General features: G+C 40.1%; 1 protein-coding gene across 1 annotated transcript in view; it reads left to right on the top strand.

The window, feature by feature from the left end:
* nipal2 (NIPA like domain containing 2) overlaps window positions 1–24,568 on the top strand; it is a 31,994-nt gene that overhangs the window by 6,446 nt on the left and 980 nt on the right. Inside the window, exons 2-10 of the mRNA XM_083900541.1 lie at window positions 6,311–6,379; window positions 7,343–7,511; window positions 17,616–17,675; window positions 18,917–19,038; window positions 22,878–22,974; window positions 23,238–23,373; window positions 23,579–23,667; window positions 24,211–24,274; window positions 24,377–24,474. Of these exons, the coding sequence (XP_083756667.1) occupies window positions 6,311–6,379; window positions 7,343–7,511; window positions 17,616–17,675; window positions 18,917–19,038; window positions 22,878–22,974; window positions 23,238–23,373; window positions 23,579–23,667; window positions 24,211–24,274; window positions 24,377–24,474 (904 nt within the window). The remainder of the gene's footprint in view (window positions 1–6,310; window positions 6,380–7,342; window positions 7,512–17,615; window positions 17,676–18,916; window positions 19,039–22,877; window positions 22,975–23,237; window positions 23,374–23,578; window positions 23,668–24,210; window positions 24,275–24,376; window positions 24,475–24,568) is intronic.

Below are 24,568 nucleotides of genomic sequence, written 5' to 3'. Positions count from 1 at the left end.
GCTGAAGGTGCATGCGCTCCCTCTTTGCCGAGATAACGAACAAACGAGACAAAATAAAATAAAAATAGAATTGTTTACTGCGATTAGGTTGAACGTATTTCGCTGGCAAGCGTACTCAGACTTCAATGAATCCCATTTAAGGTGCGATGAATCTGTGCTCACACTTTAAATGGCTTCATCTCCAGTGTGAAGTTGGCGGTATTAACTATCCTGAGGCTGTACAGTCACTGCTGTGTACTCTTTTTATACGCTCTCGCTCTCACACTCACACACAAACATCCACCTCTGCCCTCTTGCCCCGATTCAATATTAAGCAGTCGCTCAGTAACAGCACAGCAGCACGCAGCTTACACTCCGTCCTGTAAAGCTTGACAAGGTTATTGATCTTAGTTAAGTGGAAAGAACACAGCTGGCCTGAAGGATGACACTGTCTGTCTGATCAGCTCTTATAAGTGGTCAAGGAACGCCAAGGAGAAGAAGTGGGTTTTTAGTTGAGATTTAAAAAAAACAACAAAAAAAACAGGCAGTGTGGGAGCAAGTTTAATTTTGGCAGTTTGTTCCACAATTTAGGAGCCACCACAGCAAAGGCTCTGTCTCCACGGTGCTTTAATCTCGACCTATAGGTACCACAAGCAGAGACCTTTCTGCAAACCTTAGTGAGCGTGACGGTGAATAACGGTGTGAAAGATCACTGAGGTAAGATGCGGGCAAGACCATTCAAGGCTTTATCAGTAAAAAAGCAGAATTTTGCATGTAGCAGTGTTCTAGACTAACTGCAAGCGAGAGAGGACAGTCTGGCTAACGCAAAAGTCTCGTAGAAATGAGAGCATGAATGACCCTCTCAAAATCATTAAAGGGGACATAGTATACCCTATTTCTCCAAGTTAACCAAGTTCCCTGGTGTCCTAATGAACATGTCTGTGACATGCTTTGGTCAAAATACCATAAGGATGAAGCACCACAGCAGTTCAATCACCCTGCCAAAACAGCCCTGTTCAGAACGCTCTGTTTAGTAATATCTCTTTGGTCCACCTTAAAAAAAAAACTGTGAGCTAACAGCAGTTAGCATTTGGAAAAGTGATCATTTGCAGGCTCTAGCAGGCACATTGCCGTCATATCATGTATACAGATAAATCCTCTGAGGCTGGAAGTTTGTGTAGGACTCTGTGCTGCACTGTGTAGCCAATAATATAACTTTTCGCGGACTTCTGGTTTTCGGATACCGTTGCCCTCGCCAGCAATCTCGCGTGTTTTACGGACAAAGTGGAGCTCCACGAGACAACAATTCCAGGAATTTTAGCGCATTGTGACGTCCCAAAGATCGCGTAAGTCAACATCGCATGTTTTATCTCCTGTACTTAGACTGAGGAGGACCACAAAAACATGAGTGAGTCATCTTTTTTCATACTTTGCCGACTGACAGGGCCTCAGACTCCCAAATATAAGGATTTAAATGATTAAAAGGTTTATTTAGCATAATATGTCCCTTTTAAAAGAAAGGAAAGGCTTGCCCTTCGCTCAAGTCACAATTGAAAAAAAGCTGGATTTGACCACTGAATTTATCTGTAGAGTCATAGTGGCCCACCCACACACACACACACACACACACACACACACACACACACACACACACACACACACACACACACACACACACACACACAAGCTCTCTCTCCATCTGTGTCTGTGTAAACGGTTGAGGTTGGAATCCACCTTTGCACAAACATGCACATATGTTTTTTCATCAAAGCGACCATCTGCTGCCCATCTCCTCCTGAGTAAAGAATAAAGTAGAAGGGATGACTCACTGTGAATTAAAAGAATTGCGTCCATCTTGGCTATTAAATGAACAAACTCGTCAGAGCATGAGCGTCAGTTTGTACTTGACAACTTCCCAAGGTTATCGAAAGGTCTGGCAGATTCAAAAAGATCGTGGCCACAACAATTATCGGGATTTTGACAACAAAACAGGAAGCGCCCTGTAACTTCGCTGTACATTGACCGATGTGACACAAGAGAGACGGCGCCATAAATCATCAGCACATAACAAACCTAAGTTAAGGGCATTGCGCCCACACAATGCTGCTTGCATCTTTAAGTTCTTATTTTTTGTCAGTTTTGTATAAATGATAATTTAAGATAATTAATCCATAGGTCCCTTAATTAGGTTTGTTTGGTACATTTCTGTCCTTGGCAGCAAAGTTTACCCTAATTTAACTTTATGTACTTAATTTACATTGGGATGAATTGTAATAACTTTGGTGAAGCCTTGTTTTTCCTCTTTGCGCTGCGATGAAGTTGACATTTGGAAAGTACAAACGTTGCTGTAAAGTATAAATGTGGTTATCTTGTTCTAGATAGTTCAATCGATAGATGTTTTGTTTTGATCCCAACAGTGGAAGCTGCACGGTTTCAGGAACTTTACAACTCTTACTATCATCATTTTGTCTCATGCTCCTCTTTACTGTAGTTTTTACATCAACAGTAAAGCAGGGAGGGTCAGGGTTTTTCCCCTTTGCCCAGAGATTAGGCATTGGTTTTTGCTTAATAACTTGAAGTGGAAGCTATAATGACAGAGTCACGTCTTCATGTGTGATAGAGATTCAACTGTTATCTTCACATCTTGTCTTGTTCTGTCCACAAACCCATATTTTTCAGTTTTAATGATTTCTTTGTCAAAAGGACCAAAGAAACCAGAAAACATTCACAATTAAGAAGCTTTAAAAACAGAAAGCTTGTTTTAATTGTTAAAACAAATGAATGATTAATGATTAAAAACCGAATAATAAATTGTGAAAATAGATGACGATCTAATAAAGTTGCAGTCTTAGCGTGTGTAGAGAAGTTTGATTATTTTTGTGATTAATTAATATTTGTTAAAGCCAAAATGTGTGTCAATATATATATATTTTTTTTATTACTTATTGATTAATTATTGTCTTGACTTATCATATTCTATAGACTGAAGAGAACATCTTTGTTTCTCACAGATCTGCACAAATATCACACAGTAATCATTTTAAATATGTTTTTCAAATGAAAATGGGAATAATGATGTAAAAATGACCAATCCCGCGAATCATTATCGCAAATCATAACGCAATCGCAATTCCTGTCAAAAATAATCCCATTTAAATATTTATTCATAATCGTGTAATAGCTGACCCCTGGATTGTGTTGTTGAGTTTTGAGAAATCAATTCCCACTCCTTTAATGATGGACATGAGTGTGTTATCTCACTGTCAGCACTACCTGCGGGGTTATATTCACAGTATCCTGCTCCCTGCTTTATCTGCTAGATCTAATGGATCACTGAACCTGAGCTGAGCACACTTCACCTGACAACTCTGTTGCTCTCTCTCCTCCCACTACTGTTGCCATTTCCTTTTTTCTCTCTTTCTTTTTGCACTCTTACTATGCCATAGTGTATTCCTCTCATCCTGCAGCTCACTCCTCTCGCTTATCCTTCTGTTTTACCTTCCATCTATGTAGTCCATTTCTTTTTATCCCCACTGTCATAATTGTCTTCTGAGAAACAAACACTTGACTTTGGTTTTTTTCAGTGATTGATTTTCTTTGTTTAGGTTTTTCATCATTCATGATTCCACCCCCTCTGTGTACTCTTATTTCTTTCTAAAACATTTCCCGCCCACGACCACTGGTGTGTTTGTGATGTAAAATAAAATTTCCTCTTGGCAATATAGTGGCATATAGTGGAGAAACAGCCTGCTGCATTCTTGAAACACTCAAAGCAAATGGATCCTGTTTCTTTTTCCATTATTTCCATTCATTTATACATTCCTGCTCAGAGTTGGCTACAAAAATAGGTCCACATTATCCTTTCCTGGTATTAGAACTTTTAGACCCCATGATGCTGTGTAGGGTTTTAAAAATGTGACAATTAGTCTGAGACTAACTGAGACTGAGGAGTCTGAGTGGAAAAAAAATGCGCTGCACAGTTAAGTGCAAAATAATCTTAATTGCATTAGGACCAATTTGCAATATCCAAATTGAGAGAGTGTATCAAGTACACTGTAAAAAAAAACCCTCAAAATTTCAAGGCAACTTGAAGCAATCAATTTTTGAGTTTACAGCCCAACAAAAGATTGCAGGTTTTTTAAAAAGTTCCATCAACTAATATTATTTTGTTGGACAAACTTGTAAGTTAGAGTTGTGCCAACTCAAAATTCTCTTTTCAAACAGTTTGGCTAACTAATCTTGTTGAGATAATGCCAAAAAATGTATTTAAAAATAAAATTTATATATAAGTTGATGGAACTTTTTTAAAAACTCGTGTTGGGCTGTAAACTCAAAAATTGATTGCAGCAAGTTGCCTTGAAATTTTGAGTTTTCTTTTTTACAGTGTAGGAGCAAGACAGGATACCTGTGTGTGAAATACAGTGAGAAAGGAAGAGGGGTAAGGAAGAGAGTGCAGGCAGGGTGGAGTGATTGGAGGCGAGAGTCAGGGTATATAAGATAATTAAATGTTGAGATGGTTTGGTCACATGCAGAGGAGGGACAGTGATTATATTGGACACAAGATGTTGAAGATGGAGATGCAGGGCAGGAGGAGAAGAGGATGGACGTTGTGAAGGAGGACATGAGGACAGTTGGCGTAACAGAAGAGGACACAAAGGAGAGGACAAGATGGAGGCAGATGATCCACTGTGGCGGCCCCTAAAGGGAGAAGCCGAGAGAAGAAAGGAGATTACAGTACTCAACACTACTGGACATACTGGACTCAGGTTTTTCAATGAAGACTGGTCAAGACCACAAGTCATTTTATACACATTTTTGTGATTGGATAAAAACGCCCGTCTTCAACTGCAACCACTGACACAGATCATTTGGGGTTTCTGCTGCTCCACCTCCAGTTAGGCTCATGTAAAAACTGTGTTTGTCCCGTGACTCCAGATTCCAGAGCCTGCTTTCCGTAAAACCTCAAGGAATTTATTAGCATAACAACATTTAAAGTTAAACTCAGACAGTCACGAGACACTGCAGTGCTGTCACTTGGGTGGGAGAGGTAGTCATGTGACAGCAGGTCTTTGTTTGCTGGCTTTTTGTTTTGACTACATCACTGCTCATGTCTCTATGGCTTATGGACTGATGATGTATAAACAAACATATTTATGGTCATGATAGAGGGTGAAGCTCTCCCGGAGACTTTGGTGATCAGTTACCTTGCCGTGTAGCTTGAAGTTGTGGTTTCAGTCTTTGTAGTCATCAAACAGTTATACAATACTTTAGTTTATGATTAAATATCTGAAAAATCTAATGATATTTAGTGAGTTAGGCACTCAAACAGTGTCATATTATAGAGAAAAAGAGAATTAATTGATTTGAGTGCCATTTTATTCTATAATAAAACCAAACACTGGGAGTTTTCAGCTTTCTAAATGTGAATATTTTCTGGTTTCTTTGCTCCAGATAACAAACAAATCATTAAAACTCAATTATTTTGGTTTATGGACAAAACAAGACATTTGAGAACATCTTCATTTCTAGGTTTGGGGGAACAACGATCAACATTTTTCACCTTTTTCTGACATTTTATGGACCAAACTACTAATGGACTAATCAAGAAAATAATCAACTAATTAATTGGTTATGATAATGAGCAAGCACTTTGCTTCAGTTAAGGGGAAAGAAAAATAAGAATATCAGAATACACTTGTTGCAAATGTGTATGCATCTTGGCTGCCTCACATCCATTTTGTGCGTCAGTTGTGCACGGCCACAACTTTGTTGTTTTAAAGGACTCACACGCGATCTACGATGGACCCGTTATCACTTCTTCTGCCGCTCAGAAGCCACTCAAACTTAACCTGTTCTAGTATCAACATTTTTTTGATAACCATTATGTAAATTCATTTCTGTCGTTTGCCCCCCAGTGGAAGTACATTTTATCATGAGTTTTTTTTTCCACAATACAAACGTCTGCTAACACTGCAGGCTACACGCATACACGTCAGTCTAAAGTGTTTGAACTAACCAGCATTCATTCTGTCAGGTGTCATATATCGTGGGAGAGGCTGAGGAAGTGTTTTGTGTTGCTGCATGTGTGTTAAATGTTTGTCTTTTGCCATTTACTGCACGAGAGAGAGAGAGTTTGATACTAATATACATGTATACAATACTCAAAACCTCAGAGGTGCCTGTTTACATAAGCTACACAAAGTATTGCCTTTGAAGGGAGCACCAATGCGTGACAGCTGGAGAGAGAGCTCTACAGGGAGTGTTCTGGGGGTGTTAAGAATTGCTGTGTGACAAGTAGAGTTTGTTTACCGTTTTTTGTTTTGTTTGACAGACCTATCTCCTGGGAATCATCATCTCTATATGTGGGAACGTCCTCATCAGCATTTCACTCAACATACAGGTATGAAGTGCTGTGACCCAGCTGTACAGCAGACTCCCAACACCTGACAAGTCTCCACACTGCACTGACGGCGATCTGACTATACTATAGTCAAACAGTATAACAGGTTCAAATCCAAATCATTCAGAGAATAATATTCAATTACAATACATTAATTGTGGACTAAGAGTTTAGAGCAGGGGTGTCCAGAACTTTTTTAATGAGGGCCAGATTTGATGATGTAAAGATTCCTCAGGGCCAAATGCACTTGTTTTATAATTATTTTATTTAAATCCTCTGAGGCTGTAAGTTTGTGTAGGACTCTGTGCTGCACTGTGGAGCCAAGAATAGGACCTTTTGCGGACTTTGCGGACTTGATTCACCAAAAATATGTATTCATTTCCAAACAGAAAATGTGAACGCAGCAGTGTAGTGTAGTGTAGTACTTTAGAGCTGGACATGTTTAAGATGTTTAAGATGAATTTGCATTGTGCAGCTTCTCACCCTGTTGACATGCTTAAAGGTGCCATATGTAAGAACATGGCCAAAACGGTTACTACATTCAAATTCAAAATACCGAGGTCTTTCAGTTTTCTGAAACTTCAGTTTTCGTTTTCTGACGTAACTGGCAACCCGTGGTTGCTCGGCAGCTGAGACTCTACGGACTGCAATGATTGGTAGACGTCGGTAGGTGGCACCACATGCCAAAACGTGATTTCAACACATAAACATGATTTGCAGTCTGCAAAATATTTTTTGGCTTTTATGGCCAGCTGCTTTAGATTTATTACATAATGCACCTTTAATGGATGTCATTCCTCTTCTGAGATGAACACTAAAAAATCGGGCTACAGCCGTTGAGTATTAAGTTATTAATATTGTTGTCGTGTATGTTTGATTTTATCATGTGCTGATTTCAGTTATTATATACTTCATGTAAGTGATGCCTCTGGGCTCCTGTTTTTTCCTCTCTCTCCTTGACAGAAATATGCCCACGTCCGTCAGTCACAGCGTGGCTCCAAACCGTACTACACCTCTGTGATGTGGTGGTCTGGTGTGGTTCTCATGGGTGTTGGGGAACTAGGGAACTTTGCTGCCTATGGCTTTGCCCCAGCATCCCTCGTGGCCCCACTGGGCTGCGTGTCTGTCATAGGTAAGTGCCATCCACACACACTCTCTCACACACCATTATCCATGCATGAAGGCAGGATGAAAGCTTGTTATTCTGGTTTATGACAGGCACTGTTGCCTCTGATCCTGTCATACATGGGCCTCTTTATGCCAGGTCTTTACATATACTGAGGATTTGACAGGGTTTTTAAAATGAAAGTGTTTTATTTAGATTAAACTCATTAGGCTGCAATGGCAGAATGGGAGCTACAGAGTATAGTTATTACACATTTTTGACATTTTCTGTCAAAATCTCAGGAAATATTCATACATGATGTTTTTACTCCTGAAGATATACCCATTGTTCATTTTAAAAGGCTTTTGGTTTTAGGGTAGAGGTTTGGTTGGGGAATCTATCAGCATATATTCATTTGTCAAATCTAAGAATCATTGTGCTTTTATGAGCATAATTAGACATTTATATATACACATCTGGAGTGGGTTTTCTTTAGTGAATGTTAACTAGCAGATGGCACTATAACCTTAACATGGACCCTTTTAAACTATTATTAGCAAAACATGGTACATGAAACATCTGACACAAGGTGAGGTCTGAGAAAATCAGGCTTCACTGAGGCAATAGGTTTAGTACACATGCAACAGGGAGAGCAACAGTGTCCAAAAACACAAAGTAAAAGTCAAACACTTGGATCAAATACTGGAGAGAACGGTGGGACACTTACCAGGAAAGAGGAAATGAAGTGGTAGGGAACAAAGGGATGCAGCTATAGGAAGGGAAGGTGAGAAAATGAGACACAAGTGTGGGTCAGGAGAAAACACGAGGCTGGATTGCTACAAAGCAAAACAGAAAGTAAACTAAACAAGTTTCACAAGGACATACTACTCAGTCAGTGTGATATAATCCACCCAAGGTACAGAACATCCCACCTTAAGTCGAAAAAAAAAAAAACAAGAGAAATAAACCACATCCAACAGACGAAGTCCAAACATAAATGTCTTACCATAAAAACAAAATGCACAAAGAGTCCCACAGGAGCAGACTACGGCAGATGGCTCTGTTACGGCTTTGCCATCTTATTAAGTAAGGCTGCGCATGGAAATGGAATAATGTTGATTTACAGAAGCAACCGGATAAATAAATACAGCAGAGGCCACACAAGAAATGTGTTTTCAGATTGAGCCAAATCTGTCAATCCTGACAGACAGACAGACAATGGAACCAAAGAGGTTTTTCAGGCTGAGGAGATGAAATATCCTCTGCTAAGTTATTCACCATCTGTCGCCAGCTGAGCAGTGTTCAACACAGTTAAGACCAGACAGAGAAAGTGTCTGTGTGTGTCAGGGAACTCCCCTAAAATGTGGGCACTATGTGTTTCAAGAGCTATATCTCCTCCATTGTTCTTTCTGTGATTAAAGTTGAGACTTTCCGTTATCTTATTTTACACTGAGTGTGCTGAAGCAGGAAGCCTGGAGAATATAAAAGATAATAAACACGAGGAAAATCTCCCTAATGCTGCTGGTTTGTGGCTGAAAAATCAAGCAGTTCCTACTTGTGTTAATGTTTCACCCACTTCAATGTTTACCAGATCGACCAAAGACATACAGGAATAAGTCTTATACTTTTGACGAGGTGTGGGACTCACAGGGTACCTTACAATGCAAAACATGGTCCACAATACCAATAATATCACAATACAATGATTCTGTGATCATCAATGTACTGCAAGACAATATAGTGATACATCACAATATCTGTCTAACTGAAGATAAGAAAATGTCTACTTCAATGTACTTCAATTCACAATGTAGAGAACAAAGTGCATAAGTCTATGAATTGAACGTGGAGGGAGCGTCTCTAAACGTAGCTTTCTCCACCATTATTCCGCTGTAAACTCGCCCAAGTTTCCCTCCTCATTTGAGCAGCGCCACCGTGAGGAGACATGAAGTATTGAAGCCCGGCGACTGAAACTGGACTATTTACTTTAGATTGCCTTAAAGCTCACATAGAGTGGTCCTGTTGCACATATATGTTTGTTATGGAGGTCTACTTACATACATTAACTTGTTTTTATGGTCAAAAACCTCCTAGTTGCTGATAGAAATCTGTCTTTTCTGACGCTGTGCTCAGCCGCGATATTTCAGACATAAATCTCACCCCCAGAAGACAGAGTGTGTTGTGATTGGCCAGTACCCGGAAGTGACATAATCAGCACACCGGCTCTCAGAAGCGCAGCTCCCCCCTCTGGAACGGTGGATGCACTGCTACTCTTTATCAAAACATTGTTTTAACAATGTTTAAAAATAGCTTCGTCACAACTCCCCTGCCGCAGTCCCTTTTATGACTTTGACCCGGAGTCAGAAGACACTGTTGCTCGTAAAACACCTCCACAACGGACGTTATTCTTCTTCTGCAGTTCAATGTATGCAACCGGATGTGCCCGGACTAGTGCACGGAGCAGGAGGATCTGCTGTTCAGGAGAACTGCTGTTAACGTAACCGGACCAGGTTTTTTCAGAGATCTCGCTGAGCCCGAGATTACAATAAAACACAGCGTTCTCAGCAATGGCTGAACTGTTTGTTTCGAAACTTCAGGGCTTCGTAAACAAGGTAATGACGCAGATACACACTAAAAAACAGCGCTAATTGGAACTTCCGGTCTAGGTCCGCTTTAATTTATTAATACAAATATCAATATTTGCCCTGGACGTATCGATTATCGCGTCACACGAGGAAGGACCACTATACATCACCAAACCTATATTTTGACCCACTCCCTAGTCCTGATTTACAAGCAAAGATTAGAGATAGAGGAACATAGCCTTACCTGTGCCCCCCAGATTGGGAATAACTAATTTGTTCTAGTCACCAAATATAATCCCTCACTGAAGGGGAACTGACATTCTTAGTTCAATAACCAGCCCAAAGTTCAGTCACTAGCACACACATATTGGAGTTCAGTATTCGGCTGTTGCTGGCACACATGCTGCTTATTAGCCGACAACTCTACCTGCTGTTGATTTTAATTACCACCAAATTCTTGACACTGCAATAACGACCCTGAGCTATTTTTTTTTGTCTAACTCCACTCTTGTGTGTTTTGAATATCAATGCATCGTCTGGGTTATATTCAGAATAAGGGCAAATCAAACTTTTACAGTACCTCGTTTGAATAAGAGGACAATGAAATCTAGCATCTGCTCTGGTGAGTCTTTACTTACAGAGAAACTCTCGTGTTGAGTATTTAACAAATCTGACACCAAATCTGATCACAGCAGGTCAGTCTCGGTGCATGTAGTATTACTGCATGTTCTTCCAAGTCCTAGTTTATGCAGAGCGCTTGAACCCATGAAGATATTTCTGCTCGTTAAATTTAATAGTTGATTCAGGAGCTGCCTACTCCAGGAATATTCATTTTTTACAGCTGACAGGGTGAATTAATGCTGTCACGGGCTGAGCCGTGTTCATTAGCCAATCAAAACAAAGCCTGCCTGGTCGCTGCAGCTGGCAGCTGCTCAGTGCAAACACTTTAAACACAGGTTAAATATTGAAGAGGTTCACTTCTTACCTCCCACCACCCATCACTTGCTGTGCTCGAAGTAGTGCTGAGTCATGGATATTAATGACAGCTATTATTACAACGTTTCAGACGATTTTTCCTGTCGTGTCTCGTAAGTGGATAAATGGTTTGAATGAAGCACCGAACATTGTGGTCTTGTGTTTTCTTGTAGTTGAGCTTTTCCCTTTTTTCTATACAATAACAAGGCTTCAGCACACTGTTCTTTATTAAAGCAGTCACCTCAGAAGGAACTATGCCAGAGTGTATGAATCTGACATCGTAATGACTATATTTAAAGCCACAGGTAGTAACAATTACTGTGGACATTCTCATTTTATTATTTTTTATAAAAAAAAATAGGGACTGCTCAAGGCCCCTGTTAAATTTGGTTGAGCATAAATAATAGGTAGCTTAAGTGTGATGGAAGGAGGTGAAAAGAAGGTAAAGGTAGAGTCTGCAGCTGTGACACGGTCTGTCATCCTCACAGCTAATAAGAGGAGCTGAGGGGGCAACGTGTAGGTCGCTGTCTGCCTCTGTGACTCCACCTTTTACCTCATGCTGCCTCGCTATGCACGCACACACACGAATGTGTGCATAACTGTAGTGGCGTGTAAAAACACCCAGGTCTTAGCACACACACACACACACACTCACCTCCTGCTGTGCTGTTGTGCCTGTTTTCCAAGAGCGCTGTGAGGGCTCATTGGTTGGGGTGGGTAGACAGCAGGAGGCCTCGTGAGCGTAAACAATGAGTGGGTTGAAAAAGGAGGAAAAGCTGATGCTGAGAGCGAGAGTGGAGCACCGAAAACCCAGATATAAACAATGCATCAACATCACTCAGAGGTGTCACACCTGCAGCGCTGTACACTTAACACAGGGTGAAATGGTGTCAGCTTGAGCAGTTAAGTTTATTAGAGTGCCTGCTTAGCACTACAAACCAATATAGAACTCCCAAGAGTTCTATATTGGTTTACATTGCAAAGGTTAAATCCTCCCAAATGTTACTCCACACAATACATTAATCTCAGTGAGAGGAAATTGAACTGTGAGCTATTTTCCATCTGTAGTCTCTGGGCAGGTGAACAGACAATAAAGAGCATACGCAAACATGACGGGGCTCATTCTTTCCTACAACCTTGTGATTCATTCATTCATTCATTCATTCATCTTGGGTCCCAATCCCAGCTGAAAGGCGGAGTAAACCATGGACAGGTTGCCAGTCCATCACAGAGACACATAGAGACAAACAACCATCCACTCTCACACTCAGGGTCAGATTAGTGTGTCCAATTTACTTTATCCAAAAATCTGCATGTTTTTGGACTGTGGGAGGAAAACGGAGAAAACCCACACACACGGAGAACATGCAAATGCCATGAAAGGCCGCAAACCCTGGTCTTCTTGCTGCAAAGGCAAGAGTGCTAACCCCTACACCACCATGTGGCCCCCCCTCATGATACAGTATGAATCAAAATACACAGGCCATGATTCAAAGCATGTTGTGATACACAGCAGGGAGATGTGCCACTTGACCTCTGTTTTTTTCCATCCTGCACTTGGTGACATGAATGTCTCAAGACTACCGTCACAGCATTTGCTGCTCTAATTCAGTCTGAAATGATATACATATACACATACATATCCATAATAGAACATTGAATAAAGGCAGGGCAGTATATTTAGAAATATAAATGACAGGTATAAGCATTATTGTGCCATATTGTGGATTTGTTTTACGGGCTAAAGGAATGTCTGAGTACAAAATAGCTGTAATATAGTAAAAACTGAGGTGAGATGAAGGAGTGGAGAGGATAAAAAATATACATGAATAACAACAGGTAGAGATATTTACAGGTTGGAAGGCAGAGGTTAAGAAGGAGAGGGAGAGGATCACTGACAATGTCAGTGCATGTCATACTGCCACTCCAGCGCTCCTGTGGGAGCAATTACTATTGTCCCTGTCCACAGAGCCCATTGATCTCTATTAGGAATGACAACATTATTCCACATGCTGTGGTTTGGAGCACAGCTTCAGCTCAGCCCCATTAAAATGCCATACCACAACATGCAAAAGAGGAGGGAGATTCACACACTGTATCCCCATCACTCAGGAAAAGATGTGTTTTTTTTCACGCAGTGTGAAGTATTCTGCACCCTCTGCGTGGAATGCCCTCCAAACTGAACTTAAATTGCCCACATTTATTTCACCGGGAGCTTAAAAGACCGACAAGGGAAATCCATTGAACAGTGCGCGTGTTCTTAAATTGTCACTGCAATCATAACTCCTGCACTTTATTTGTCTATTCAGTTGCACTTTTTCTATATCAATGTTTGTTTTGTAAGTGTTATCGCCCTGTTTCTTATTAACCATGACGTGTGCTGCTGCCTTTCTTGCCCAGGTCACCCTTGTGAAAGAGATCTTGATCTCAATGGGTCTCTTATCTGATTAAATAAAGGTTAAATAAAATAAATTAAATTATTATTGTCGTAATTGCTATGATTACATTCAGGCCAAAAAAGCAGAAGAACAACATGATGCCATGGTTGTATTTGACTAAATTAGTTTTTTTTATTCTAACTACAACGTAACATGAAACTCACATTGCGTTATCGGTCTCTTGAGTCTCTATATTCTGTACTTTTGAGTTTTGTCTGGGAGATGACAACTGGACTCTCTGTCCTTTTCTATCTCTTTGTGTCTTTTTCACATGGTGAAGGAGTGTATGACACGCTTTAGCTTCAGTGAGCTTCAGTTGTCTGTACACAACTGAGAGAGAAGCCATGGGGTGTGACAGTAATGATGCTCACACACATAAACTTGTTTTTCTCTCTTAGTGAGGACACCTCATCGACCTCAACGCATTCCCCTAACCCTAACCATCACAATTAAGTGCCTAACAATAACCCTAATCTAAACCCAATTCTAGCCCTAACCCTAAAACCAGACATTAACCCTGAATAAGCCCTTTAAAAAGACGAGACAAAGACACCAAATGTCCTCACTTTCCCAAAATAATGTTAATACATGTTTTGGTCCTCACAAAGCCACCCAACACACACACAAACTTGAGGACACTTACATGTACATATACATATACATAATACGTTCCCTGGGTCTTTACCCTAACCGTACCCATCACAACTAAGTGTCTAACCCTAACCATAACCATCAAAATGTCCCCTAAAAGAAAGTCTTGTACACACACACACACACGCACGCACGCACGCACGCACACACACACACAGTTACAGAAGTGTGTACCCCAGAGGTTCCTGTCAGCACATTTTTCATTTTCATCAAGCCATGTGGATATTACTTTGTCTGGAGTTGCTATGGTTACTTGTTAGATGCAGCTGGTCCCAGAGGCAAATACAGAGTCCCAACCGTGTATGGAAACATGTTCACAGCATGAAATATTTAACCATCACTGGTATTTATCAGGATAACAACAACAATCTTCGCAAACGCGGGATTTCAGAGTAAACAGTCCCTTGTACATGTTGGATATTGCTGCAGGCATTGAGCTTGTTTGTTTGCAGTTAAGCTTTTCATGGCTTGGCTCCATTAGCTGTTAAGTGTATAACAGCTTGAGAACCTGTTTGTCATGTGACCACACCACAATAATCCCATGTGAGAGCCTCTTCACAAAATCAAATCTGTTTTCTTTTAGCAGTTTTTTCTTTTGCTCTTCAGTTTGCCTGTATGTCTCCCTGTTGAGAAATCGTAAAGATATGCAGCCAGAAAATGAAGTTACTCACTTGTAAGTGTTGAGGAAGGACCTCCATCTCGGCCGCCTCAGTGATATAAACTCTCTGTGATATGCTGCTGTTGACTGTGGCTCGTTGATGGAGAAGGTCGTCCTCCAACCTGAAGGTCAGAAGTTTGTCAAAGACAGTCTTGTATGAAGTACTTTAAAGGGATATTTGAGTAAAAGCACAAGTATCTCACCAGAAAATGACTTTGGTAGAAGTTGAAGTTACTTTTTTTTACCCAAGTGAAAGTTTAAGTATGACATTAACTGTACTTATGAATCAAAAGTAATTGTCTGATATAAAATTTACTGAAGTTTTAGGAGTAAAAGGATTGCGCCATGGTGGCTTAGTGGTAGGGAGAGTCGTCTATCAACTGGAAGGCCGTGGGTTCAATTTCTGGCTCTGCTAGTCAATGTGTCCTACACTCTTAGACATAAGGGTTCCAAAAGGGTCCTTCTACAAGGGCTGAGGTTCTACCTGGAACCATTTACTTCTGAAAAAGGGTTCTTGGTAACACTAATGGTTCCAGTAAGAACTATTTTGATCCAGAGAACCCTTTAAAACCCCTTTCCTGAATAAAGGGTTTTAAAAGGCTTCTTTGTGGAACCCTCCGAAAGAGCCAAAATGGCCCTATGAGGACAAGCTGAAGAACCTTATATGGTTCTACTTAGCACTTTTATTTCTAAGAGTGTAGAGCAAGACACTTAACCCCATGTTGAAGCTGTGATTGAAAACTATAGTGTAAAGCAGTTCATGAAGACTAGAGAAGTTCTATATAAATACAGACCATTACCAACTCTTCTTCTGATTTTATTTGGTAGTAATGAGTAACAAATACAGTTAGAGGAAAGGTAGTGGAGAAAAAGTAAAAGTTGCTAGAAATTTAACTAAAGTTGAGATACATGAATTTTGCACTTAAGAAAAAAAATCACAACACTGGTCAAAGGGATGATTGGTAGATCTCCTCTAGTCTTTCTGCCACTGTGCCCTTTGGCAAGACACTTACCCCAAGTTGCTTCTGACAGCTGTGCCAGAGACGTGATAGAAAATGTGCTTCATGTGCATGCACTGCAGTGTGAGTGAGTGACAGAATTGAGTGGTCATCAAGACTAGAGAAGCGCAATATAAATACAGACCATTTACTTTGCGTTTTTTTTTCTCTCCCCTGTCAATCTTTACCTCTTTGTTATTCTGTCTCAGGCAGCGTGTATGTGGCCATCCGTCTGTTCCGTGATACTCTCTCCATCCATCTACGAGTGCTGTCACTTTATTTGCCCCCCCCCCTTTGGTTTTGTCTCACATCCCAGTGGCACATTAAAGAAGACTAATCTGGGGCTTAGCTCGTGTGAAGCTGATTGCTTTGCAGTGCCTCGCTTTTTGACATTGATATTGATGAATGGGTTTGTGAGAGGAAAAAAAAGAGTGGAAAGAAAGGTGTGTGGAATAGCGTATTGTTGAAATGTGATGCTGGTATTATGAAATCCTAATGAGTTTCATTTATCTAAATTCACATGATCAATCCGTCATGTCAAGCACTGTGTTTGTATCAAGCCCATGTCATACACATGTGGTGTTGGTGCGTGCACACATGTGAGTGACTGAACTGCACTTGTGTAGATCCAATTAATATTACTGTGATGTTCCCACATTTCATTCCGCCTGTTGAAATCTGATTAGTCCTAATCCAATTACAGTGCACATACAGTACATTCGTCTTTAGTTCAGAACACTGATATTATAACATGGCACTGATTAAAACGACTCTTGCATCAAAATAATACATCAGTGGAGAATGAGGTTATTAAAAAAAACAGCCTAACACAAACAGGAAACGAGCAGTGTTGATAGAGATGATTGTTGTGGGCGATATTGTTTCGCAAAAGCACATCCCACATGGTTGTGAGGTTTTGTCAAAACACAAAAAAAATGGCTGATCTGAACCAAAGTGCATAGTAGAGCCATGTCATGTTTGTTATTATTGGTGGATGGAAACAATTGATGCTGCAAACCCAACAGGGACAAATAAAGTGTCTTGTTATCTATGTCACAGTCAGGGCCGGTCCTGTGCATTACGGTTCCCAAAGCGATGATTGGGATTTGACAGTTTTGATACTCCTACTACTTCCTGTCATCTTCGTCTTCTGGCGCTCTTTCCTGTGTCCCAGCGACTCTTTTTCATTGGCTGTTGTTGCAACACGTGTTTGCAGTTGGGTCAGTTATCAGTACAAACTACACCATTGTGTCCAGATTCAAACATGTTTGATTGACTTGCTACTGATGTCGAGTCTGATTTGAATCTTTACCCGTCACACCCAAACAGATTTCTGTGCCATCTCACCATGCCGACTGTCCCCAACTCGTGCCGACCGGTTCAGACTCTGCCCGACTGGATAAAATCCGTCAAAAGAATCTTGTCGTGTGTCCCCAGGTTGAGGGAGGCACACAGGTGAAACTAATAAGGCACAGGTGGAACACATCAGGGAGAGGCAGACAATCACTGTGGAGGGAGAAGAAGAGGAGGCCACTAACAAAGACATAAACAAAAAAATAAAACGAGGATACGAAAAGTGGAAAATAAGACGGAAATAAATGCAAAACAAATCTCATTATAAAAGTCCAAACAAAAACTGAAAGTTCCAATAAAAAACATCTATATCTCTGCCTCTATCAGTCATTCTGATGTTATTGTAGTAAACATGCTTTGACACTGTATGCAATGTACCTTCTTGTGTGTGTGGAGTTATATGACAGATTGCTCAGATTATAGTCTGCAGTGAAATTAACAGGAGTTGGGGTTTCTTTGTTTTCACTTTCCAGCCAGTGCGATCATATCTGTGGTTTTCCTGAAGGAGACGGTCCGAGCCTCCGACATCGTTGGTAAGCAAACTCACAATCTTTGAGGATCAAAGCTGTTTTTCTCACGTCGCCGGTTTTACTTGGGGGAAGAAACACCTCGAGTTTTTCGGCGTAAATCAAACCGACGTGACAGACGGTCTCGGGAAAACTGTGACAAATGAAACATATTTCAGTTTGGCCGAGGAGAATTCTGTCACCAGAATCTATTCACAGACCATTATATCATTCTATGAAAAGCGAGTGTTTGTCATAACAGTTTGTAAATGCTGCTGCTAAATAGCACGATTGTGATGTGGTTGCTACAGCGATGATGATGATTACAACTGCATTCATATGAGCACCACACAGCTCTGCGTGTTGCTGGTTTCCAGGATAAATCATCTGCATTTTTTTCCCCCTGCCAGTTCTCTAATTGTCTTGTAATTGCGGAGTGACAGGAGCAACCACATATTAAAAACCTTTCATTGAATATTTTATTTATAAAGTGGTGATTCAAATGAGAGGAAGCTCTATTTTTTCTGGCTCTATATTGTTTACAAACCACAGACGTAAAGTGGCAGTGAACATGGTAAACTGTGAGATTAGCAGGTTCATATCTTAATAACCATAATGCGTTATCTAGGTACAGAACATACGCTTTATGAGTCCAAAAGAAACAAGCTTGACTTCATACCTCTGTCTTTTAATTCATGCAAACTTAGCTGGATGTTTTTAAATTAAAATAATTAAATATTTAAAATGCCCAATGGCTTAAAGAGATAGAGCATTCATCTATAATTCATTTGAGACCACAGTTTTAAATCTGCTGACTCATCTTTAAAACTCTGCTTAGAACACAGAGCATTTAGGCTGCTTTTTTCCCCATTACTATGTTAAAATGTATATACAGAGGCAATAAGAATACAATATAGAGTGTATTATAGAGTGTGTTTTTTTTCTATTGTTTCAAACTACTTTGTATGTAGATTTAGAGCAAAATATAATATCTGTGTTGTTGTAGCACACATTGTATAAGGAAAGTAGACACTTTACAATCCAATTGGAAGGGGTTTTTGTACAGCAAGAATAAAAAAAGTTGCAGTGGCAGCTTAAATCACTTTGATCACCGTCTTAATGACGATTCAACCATGTATTATTTACTGTTTCTGGCAGATTAATCTTCGATCAAGGTATCATAATGTAAAGTGGACCGAAAGCAAAAGTGACGCACAACATTTGAACTACATTATCATCTCTCTCTGTGTCTTTTCTTTTCTCTGTAGGTGGAACCCTGGCAATTACAGGAACATATATCCTGGTGACCTTTGCCCCCCACACGTCCACACACATCACTGCCCATCTGGTCCAGTATTATTCCATCAGCTGGCACTTCCTGCTTTACCTTGTATGTATCCTGCACAGTAGCACTGTGTGTGTCAAAATGAGCAACATCTCTAAAAATGTCACAACGGCTCCTGCCTCACTTATTTTGGCCTATCCTTTACGCTCTGAAGCCAGAAAACACATGAAACACTACACTTAAAGGTGCCATATGTAAGAATGTGGCCAAAAACGGTTACTACATTCAAATTCAAAATACTCGAAATCAAGAACTTTTAGGTTTCGTTTTCAGACGTAACTGGCAACCCATGGTTGCTCGGCAGCTGAGACTCTACTGACTGCAATGATTGGTAGACGGCGGAAAGGTGGCGCCACATGCCAAATCATGATTTCAAAACATAAACATGTTTTGCAGTCTGCAAAATATTTTTTTTAATGCAAATATTTTGTACTGTTGTTGTTGGTGAGTTCAGTTTGTTATATGAACATTATTCCTGAGTCTCTGTGACATATTAGGAGGATTTTATGGCCAGTTGCTTTAGATTTATTACATAATGTTAAAATGTCTTAAACGTTTAAGATTATAGTACTTAATTGTCAATGCCCAATATAATAATAAAGTTAATTCCACAACTTTACCCCAAATTTCACTTGGTAGCTAGTTTTCAAAATAAATAATCCTTGTAGATTATAATTTCCTTCTCTTACTTACTTAATACAATGTCTTTAAATATGTTAAATGTATGCACAACAGGTTTTTAAAGTAGAGAAATGATAATATAGGTCTGTGGTGTTGCTTGGTGTTGATCCTCGTATGGATGAGGTCTGTCCGATCTAACACTCTCTGCTTTTTCATATTCACTGTTAAAAAAAACAAAAACACCTCATGATCCGCAAGTACATTAACCGTCACCCATGCGCTCCACAAATTCAAATACACTCCCAATTTGCCTCTGGCAGGGGTTGCATAAACACAGGTGTTACCATGGTGACGGTCTGTAACACAGTAAAGAACCAGGAGTCAAAGTGCTTTAACATATACACACACACACACACACACACACACACACACACACACACACACACACACACACACACACACACACACACACACACACACACACACCCCTACACACACACACACACGCACACACACACGCACGCACACGCACACAGGTCACATCCTGCTGCTTTTTCACTGATGCCACATCTGTCTCCAGTGAGAGCAACAGGGACACAAAGCTCTGTGGTTTCGAACTTTTCTCAGAAATGTTCTTCTCTGTGTGAGTAAACTGTGACGCCTGGGATTTGTTTTTCACGAGACTTCTAGTAGATATGGACTTGAATGCTACTGAGGATTTACTTTCTTAACCGTCGTGTGTGCAGAATCACAGCAGATTATTACAGATGCTCTTCAGCAGATTACTTAACTCAGATGAATCGAGTCTTTAAGCTTATATATAAGCTTGTTTTGTGTTTTAATTACATTTACTATTTACTTCATATTATTATTCTATTTGCGTCTGTTTTTGTTATCATAGATCCATTTTTGCATCATAAATATAGATTTTTAGTGTTTAACTACACACCATTCAATATTAAAACAAACACTTTTACTTTGAAATTCTGTTATCCATTCATGTGAGCTACTACAATATCATGATGGAATATTGTGTTATCATTTTAAAGTCATGTTATCCACCAGTTGTTTTCTCTAGACCAGGTCGTTTGACTTTGAGAGAATAGAATCACTATTAGCACCAATATCTAAACACATTTGAACATCTTAATAATCCCATTTAGTCTTTTTCCAGCAGCCAAGAGCTTGCAGCTCATCAGGTGTGCTGGTCAGAGAAATGCACAGTGTGTCCTGGGTAGATGTGGCATCATTATTCAGGCCAGAGCAGCATTTCCATCCTCCACCATATTTCACATCCTGCATTCAGTCCAATTTGCCGAACGGATGAACACACTTAGAAACAAAAGGAAAAAGCATCCATTGCGTGTTAAAAAAACAAAAAAGAAACAACAGAAAATGAAAACAGAGATGGGTGATGAGACAGATGTTTTCAAACTGAAATAGCCTTGCTGCTGCTGCTGCTGCTGCTGCCGCCTTCAGTGATTGATGGCGTGGAAAATGGATGTGCTGTTTTCCACTTGTGGCAGTGAACACTCAGTGAATACTCATCAGGCCACAGAGGAACAGCCTCAGCCAAAATATGGGATTAATTGGAGGTCACGACTATTCAAAAAGAATGTGAAATATCCATCATTCTTTTCTTGTTGTTTATTATTATCAAACTAAAGCCTTTTTTAGAGTTATTCACAGTGTGTGCAGTCTTTAAGGATACATCATTTTCTAAACCCATTTCTCAAAAGACTAATTGAATCTTGTTTGTGTTGAGCTTCATATAGAAAAACAGGGCAGACAGTGGAGGCCAGATCACTCCTATTCCCCTCAGCCTAACATTTACTCGACACTTATTTTTTATTATTAATTAAGATACACATAATGAGTATAACGCAGTGCAGAGAGAGGTAATGAAAAAGAGGAGAAAGCAAAACAGAAAGTATGAAGTGGAGTAAAGAGGAATGAGCCTTGAATGAGACCAAGTGATGTGGAATTGAGTCTGATTGTCAGATCGGGTATTTGTATATCGTCTCTGGACTGAAGCTTTGCTAAAAGTAAATGTACACATCTGATCTAACGGCTGGAAAAAAAAGGAGGGCAACTGTCACCGCAGATGTGATCGACTGATGTCAATCAACCTGTCAAACACAAGGCGCTGCCTCCCTCTTTTAAAAGGATTTTGAGGGGCAAAAAGAAGATAATAGAAAAAAGAGCAGAGAGAAGAACATGCAGCTACAACAAAGAAAACCAAACTGCTCACTAGCGGGTGAAGCACTGTTGGAGGAGACTCATACAGATCAACAAAAAAAAAAGCTGTAGCCATAGTTACAGATACTGAATTAGTTAATTGTTTCTTAAATCATCATTTATAAAGCACCAGTCGTACACTCGATACACAGTCAGTCCTGTGTTTATCCATCCATCCTCGACCACTTTATCCTCCACATGAGGGTCTGACAAGTTGCCAGTCCATCACGTATAGAGACAAACAAACATCCACTCTTCCTGTGTTTATCTTTCAAGTTAAATAGACATTCTCTCAACATTTTGCACTCGCTCTCAGCACTGGTAACAGGGTGTCCCACATTGTCCCACAAAGAAATTCGTCCATCGACATTTACCATGCGACATGAAACCGTACAATGAGCCGCTCCTGTAATGGAACGGGGGAAAAAAGGCAAGTTTGTCGCATTTTCCATCTCTGCAGAGAAGAAAAAAAAGATAGATTGAGAGATAGGTTGAAAGAAGTTAATGCAAAATGTCATAATTATATTGAAAAAAATCATTTATTAATGATTCGATTGATAAAAATAAATCCTTTTACCGACATTTTCGGGGGGTTTCTTGAATGCATCTTGTAGCTGCTCCTTGACCATCAACACGTTGTCCCTCATTATGGTTCATGTGAGTTTTTCCTTCACTGGTTACTGGTTGGTTAATAACTTTAGTGCAATGAGACTGAATTTGAAGTCACATGTCTCACTCTTGTGTGTGTTTGTGTGTAGTGTTGTGTCCTTGAGCAGATGAACAGTGTTAGTCTCACAAGGGCGAACCAGGGTCCTTCTCATAAAAGACCAAGTAATTCCATTTCTTTTTCCACCATGAAGACTTGTTTGAATTCAACAAGGCTGCTCACTGTGCCTTGTCATGGTCAGGGAAAGTGCAACTCAAGAGCATTTGAGGTTTTTATTTTCGTAAAAGAAGTGGGGTCCACATGATTGGTTTGTGTAACCCCCCCTCTTCCCCCTTCTTCTCTCCCACTCTCTCCACAGTTTATTGAGGTCATCCTCTTCTGCATCCTGCTCTACGTGTACAAGATGAAGAATGTGAAGCACATTGTCGTCGTGATGCTGCTCGTGGCCCTGCTCGGTATGAACAGAGTGAAAGCTGCCCGTCTGAGGGCAGAGGCTGTGGATTCACCCATTTTCGGCAGTCAGAGGTTGCTTTGTTGCCTGGCTACCGAAAATGGACTCATGCTCTGCTATCATTTCTGAGTGGAAAAAAATAAAAAATAAATAAAAAGTAGAGCACGATTCTCTACAACTTGCTGAGAGATAATTAACCGCCTCCACAAATCAACAGGAAGTTCTTTATTGTGCAACTGCACGTTGACGTGATGTGTGTTTGTGCAGCCTCGCTGACAGTCATCTCAGTCAAAGCTGTGTCAGGGATGATCGGGGAATCCATTAAGGGCCAACTGCAGCTCATCTACCCCATCTTCTACATCATGTTGGTCGTCATGGTTGCCTCCTGTGCCTTCCAGATCAAGTTAGTCAAGGTTTTCTGTCTGTCTCTTTGTTTAGAGTCGTTGACGCACTGTACCTGCCTTAGGCTAGATGCAACGTTGGCTTCATGAACAAAATGAAAAAAACTGAATAAAATTGTGCGAGCAGCGAGTATTTTTGATGTTGCTGCAGTGTAACCAAGGTCACTGTGTTCACTGCACTTCTTTGTCTTACTTCTTTCTCCATAGATTTCTGAATCAGGCGATGAAAATGTTTGACGCCACAGAGGTGGTCCCTATCAACTTTGTGTTTTTCACCGCGAGTGCCATTGTTGCAGGTTTGTCAGTGCATTTTTTTTGATGCTTCGTGCTTCGTGTTCATCTTTTCGTCAACAAATCCCACACTGAGAGATCCAAGGCCCAAACATGGTTGAGCTGCGATGTTGCCCTAGTGATGTTTAAAAAGAAAAACAACTTCTGCCTTATTTAAAGTTGGATGCTGATTGCTGATGTGTTATTGTCAGAACATCCAAAAGTTGGTCAGCAATGAAACAAAAATGTATTGCAGTCCTTGTGGTGATAAGAGCAGTTGAAGATTATCAACAGGTCTTTGTCAGATTTCTCCAAATGAGCAGTCACTGCGAGGACAAAACGTTGTGTACGAGATACAGAAAGAGGAAATCCTGGACATTTGCTCTTATCTCTTCTCTACATCTTTTCAGTGTATTATAAAATATCTGTGCAAAATGTGCTCAGCAGTTTCAGGGCTACACTTCACAAACGAAGCACTGGAGATAATTTACATGATCTGTTTCTCTGTGAAATGTCTTTTTGTGTTTTTCATTATTCATATTCCTTTTTTTTTTTTTTTTTTTTTGCAGGGATAGTGTTTTACCAGGAATTCGAAGGTCTGGCTTTACTCAACATTTTTATGTTTCTGTTTGGGTATGTATTCAAGGATACGCCACTTACTGCAATATATTTAACTGTTATATTTATTTTAAGATGGTGTTAACACATACATATATATATATTTATTTTTTTCAGTTGTCTCCTGTCGTTTCTTGGAGTTTTCCTGATAGCCCGAAACAGGCCAAAGATAAAGCAACAAGATCGTAATATTATCTGTTTGGACAAGATCCCGGGTAACTTTCCCATGAATTTCTAACCACTAATCTTTGCAGCAATGAACACTATATGGACAAATGTATTTGGCCACACCTTTTAAGGACTGAATTC

The sequence above is a fragment of the Microchirus variegatus genome (genome assembly GCF_963457635.1).
Source record: "Microchirus variegatus genome assembly, chromosome: 1".
Taxonomy (NCBI): Eukaryota; Metazoa; Chordata; class Actinopteri; order Pleuronectiformes; family Soleidae; genus Microchirus; species Microchirus variegatus.
This window is presented reverse-complemented; position numbering and strand designations above follow the sequence as displayed.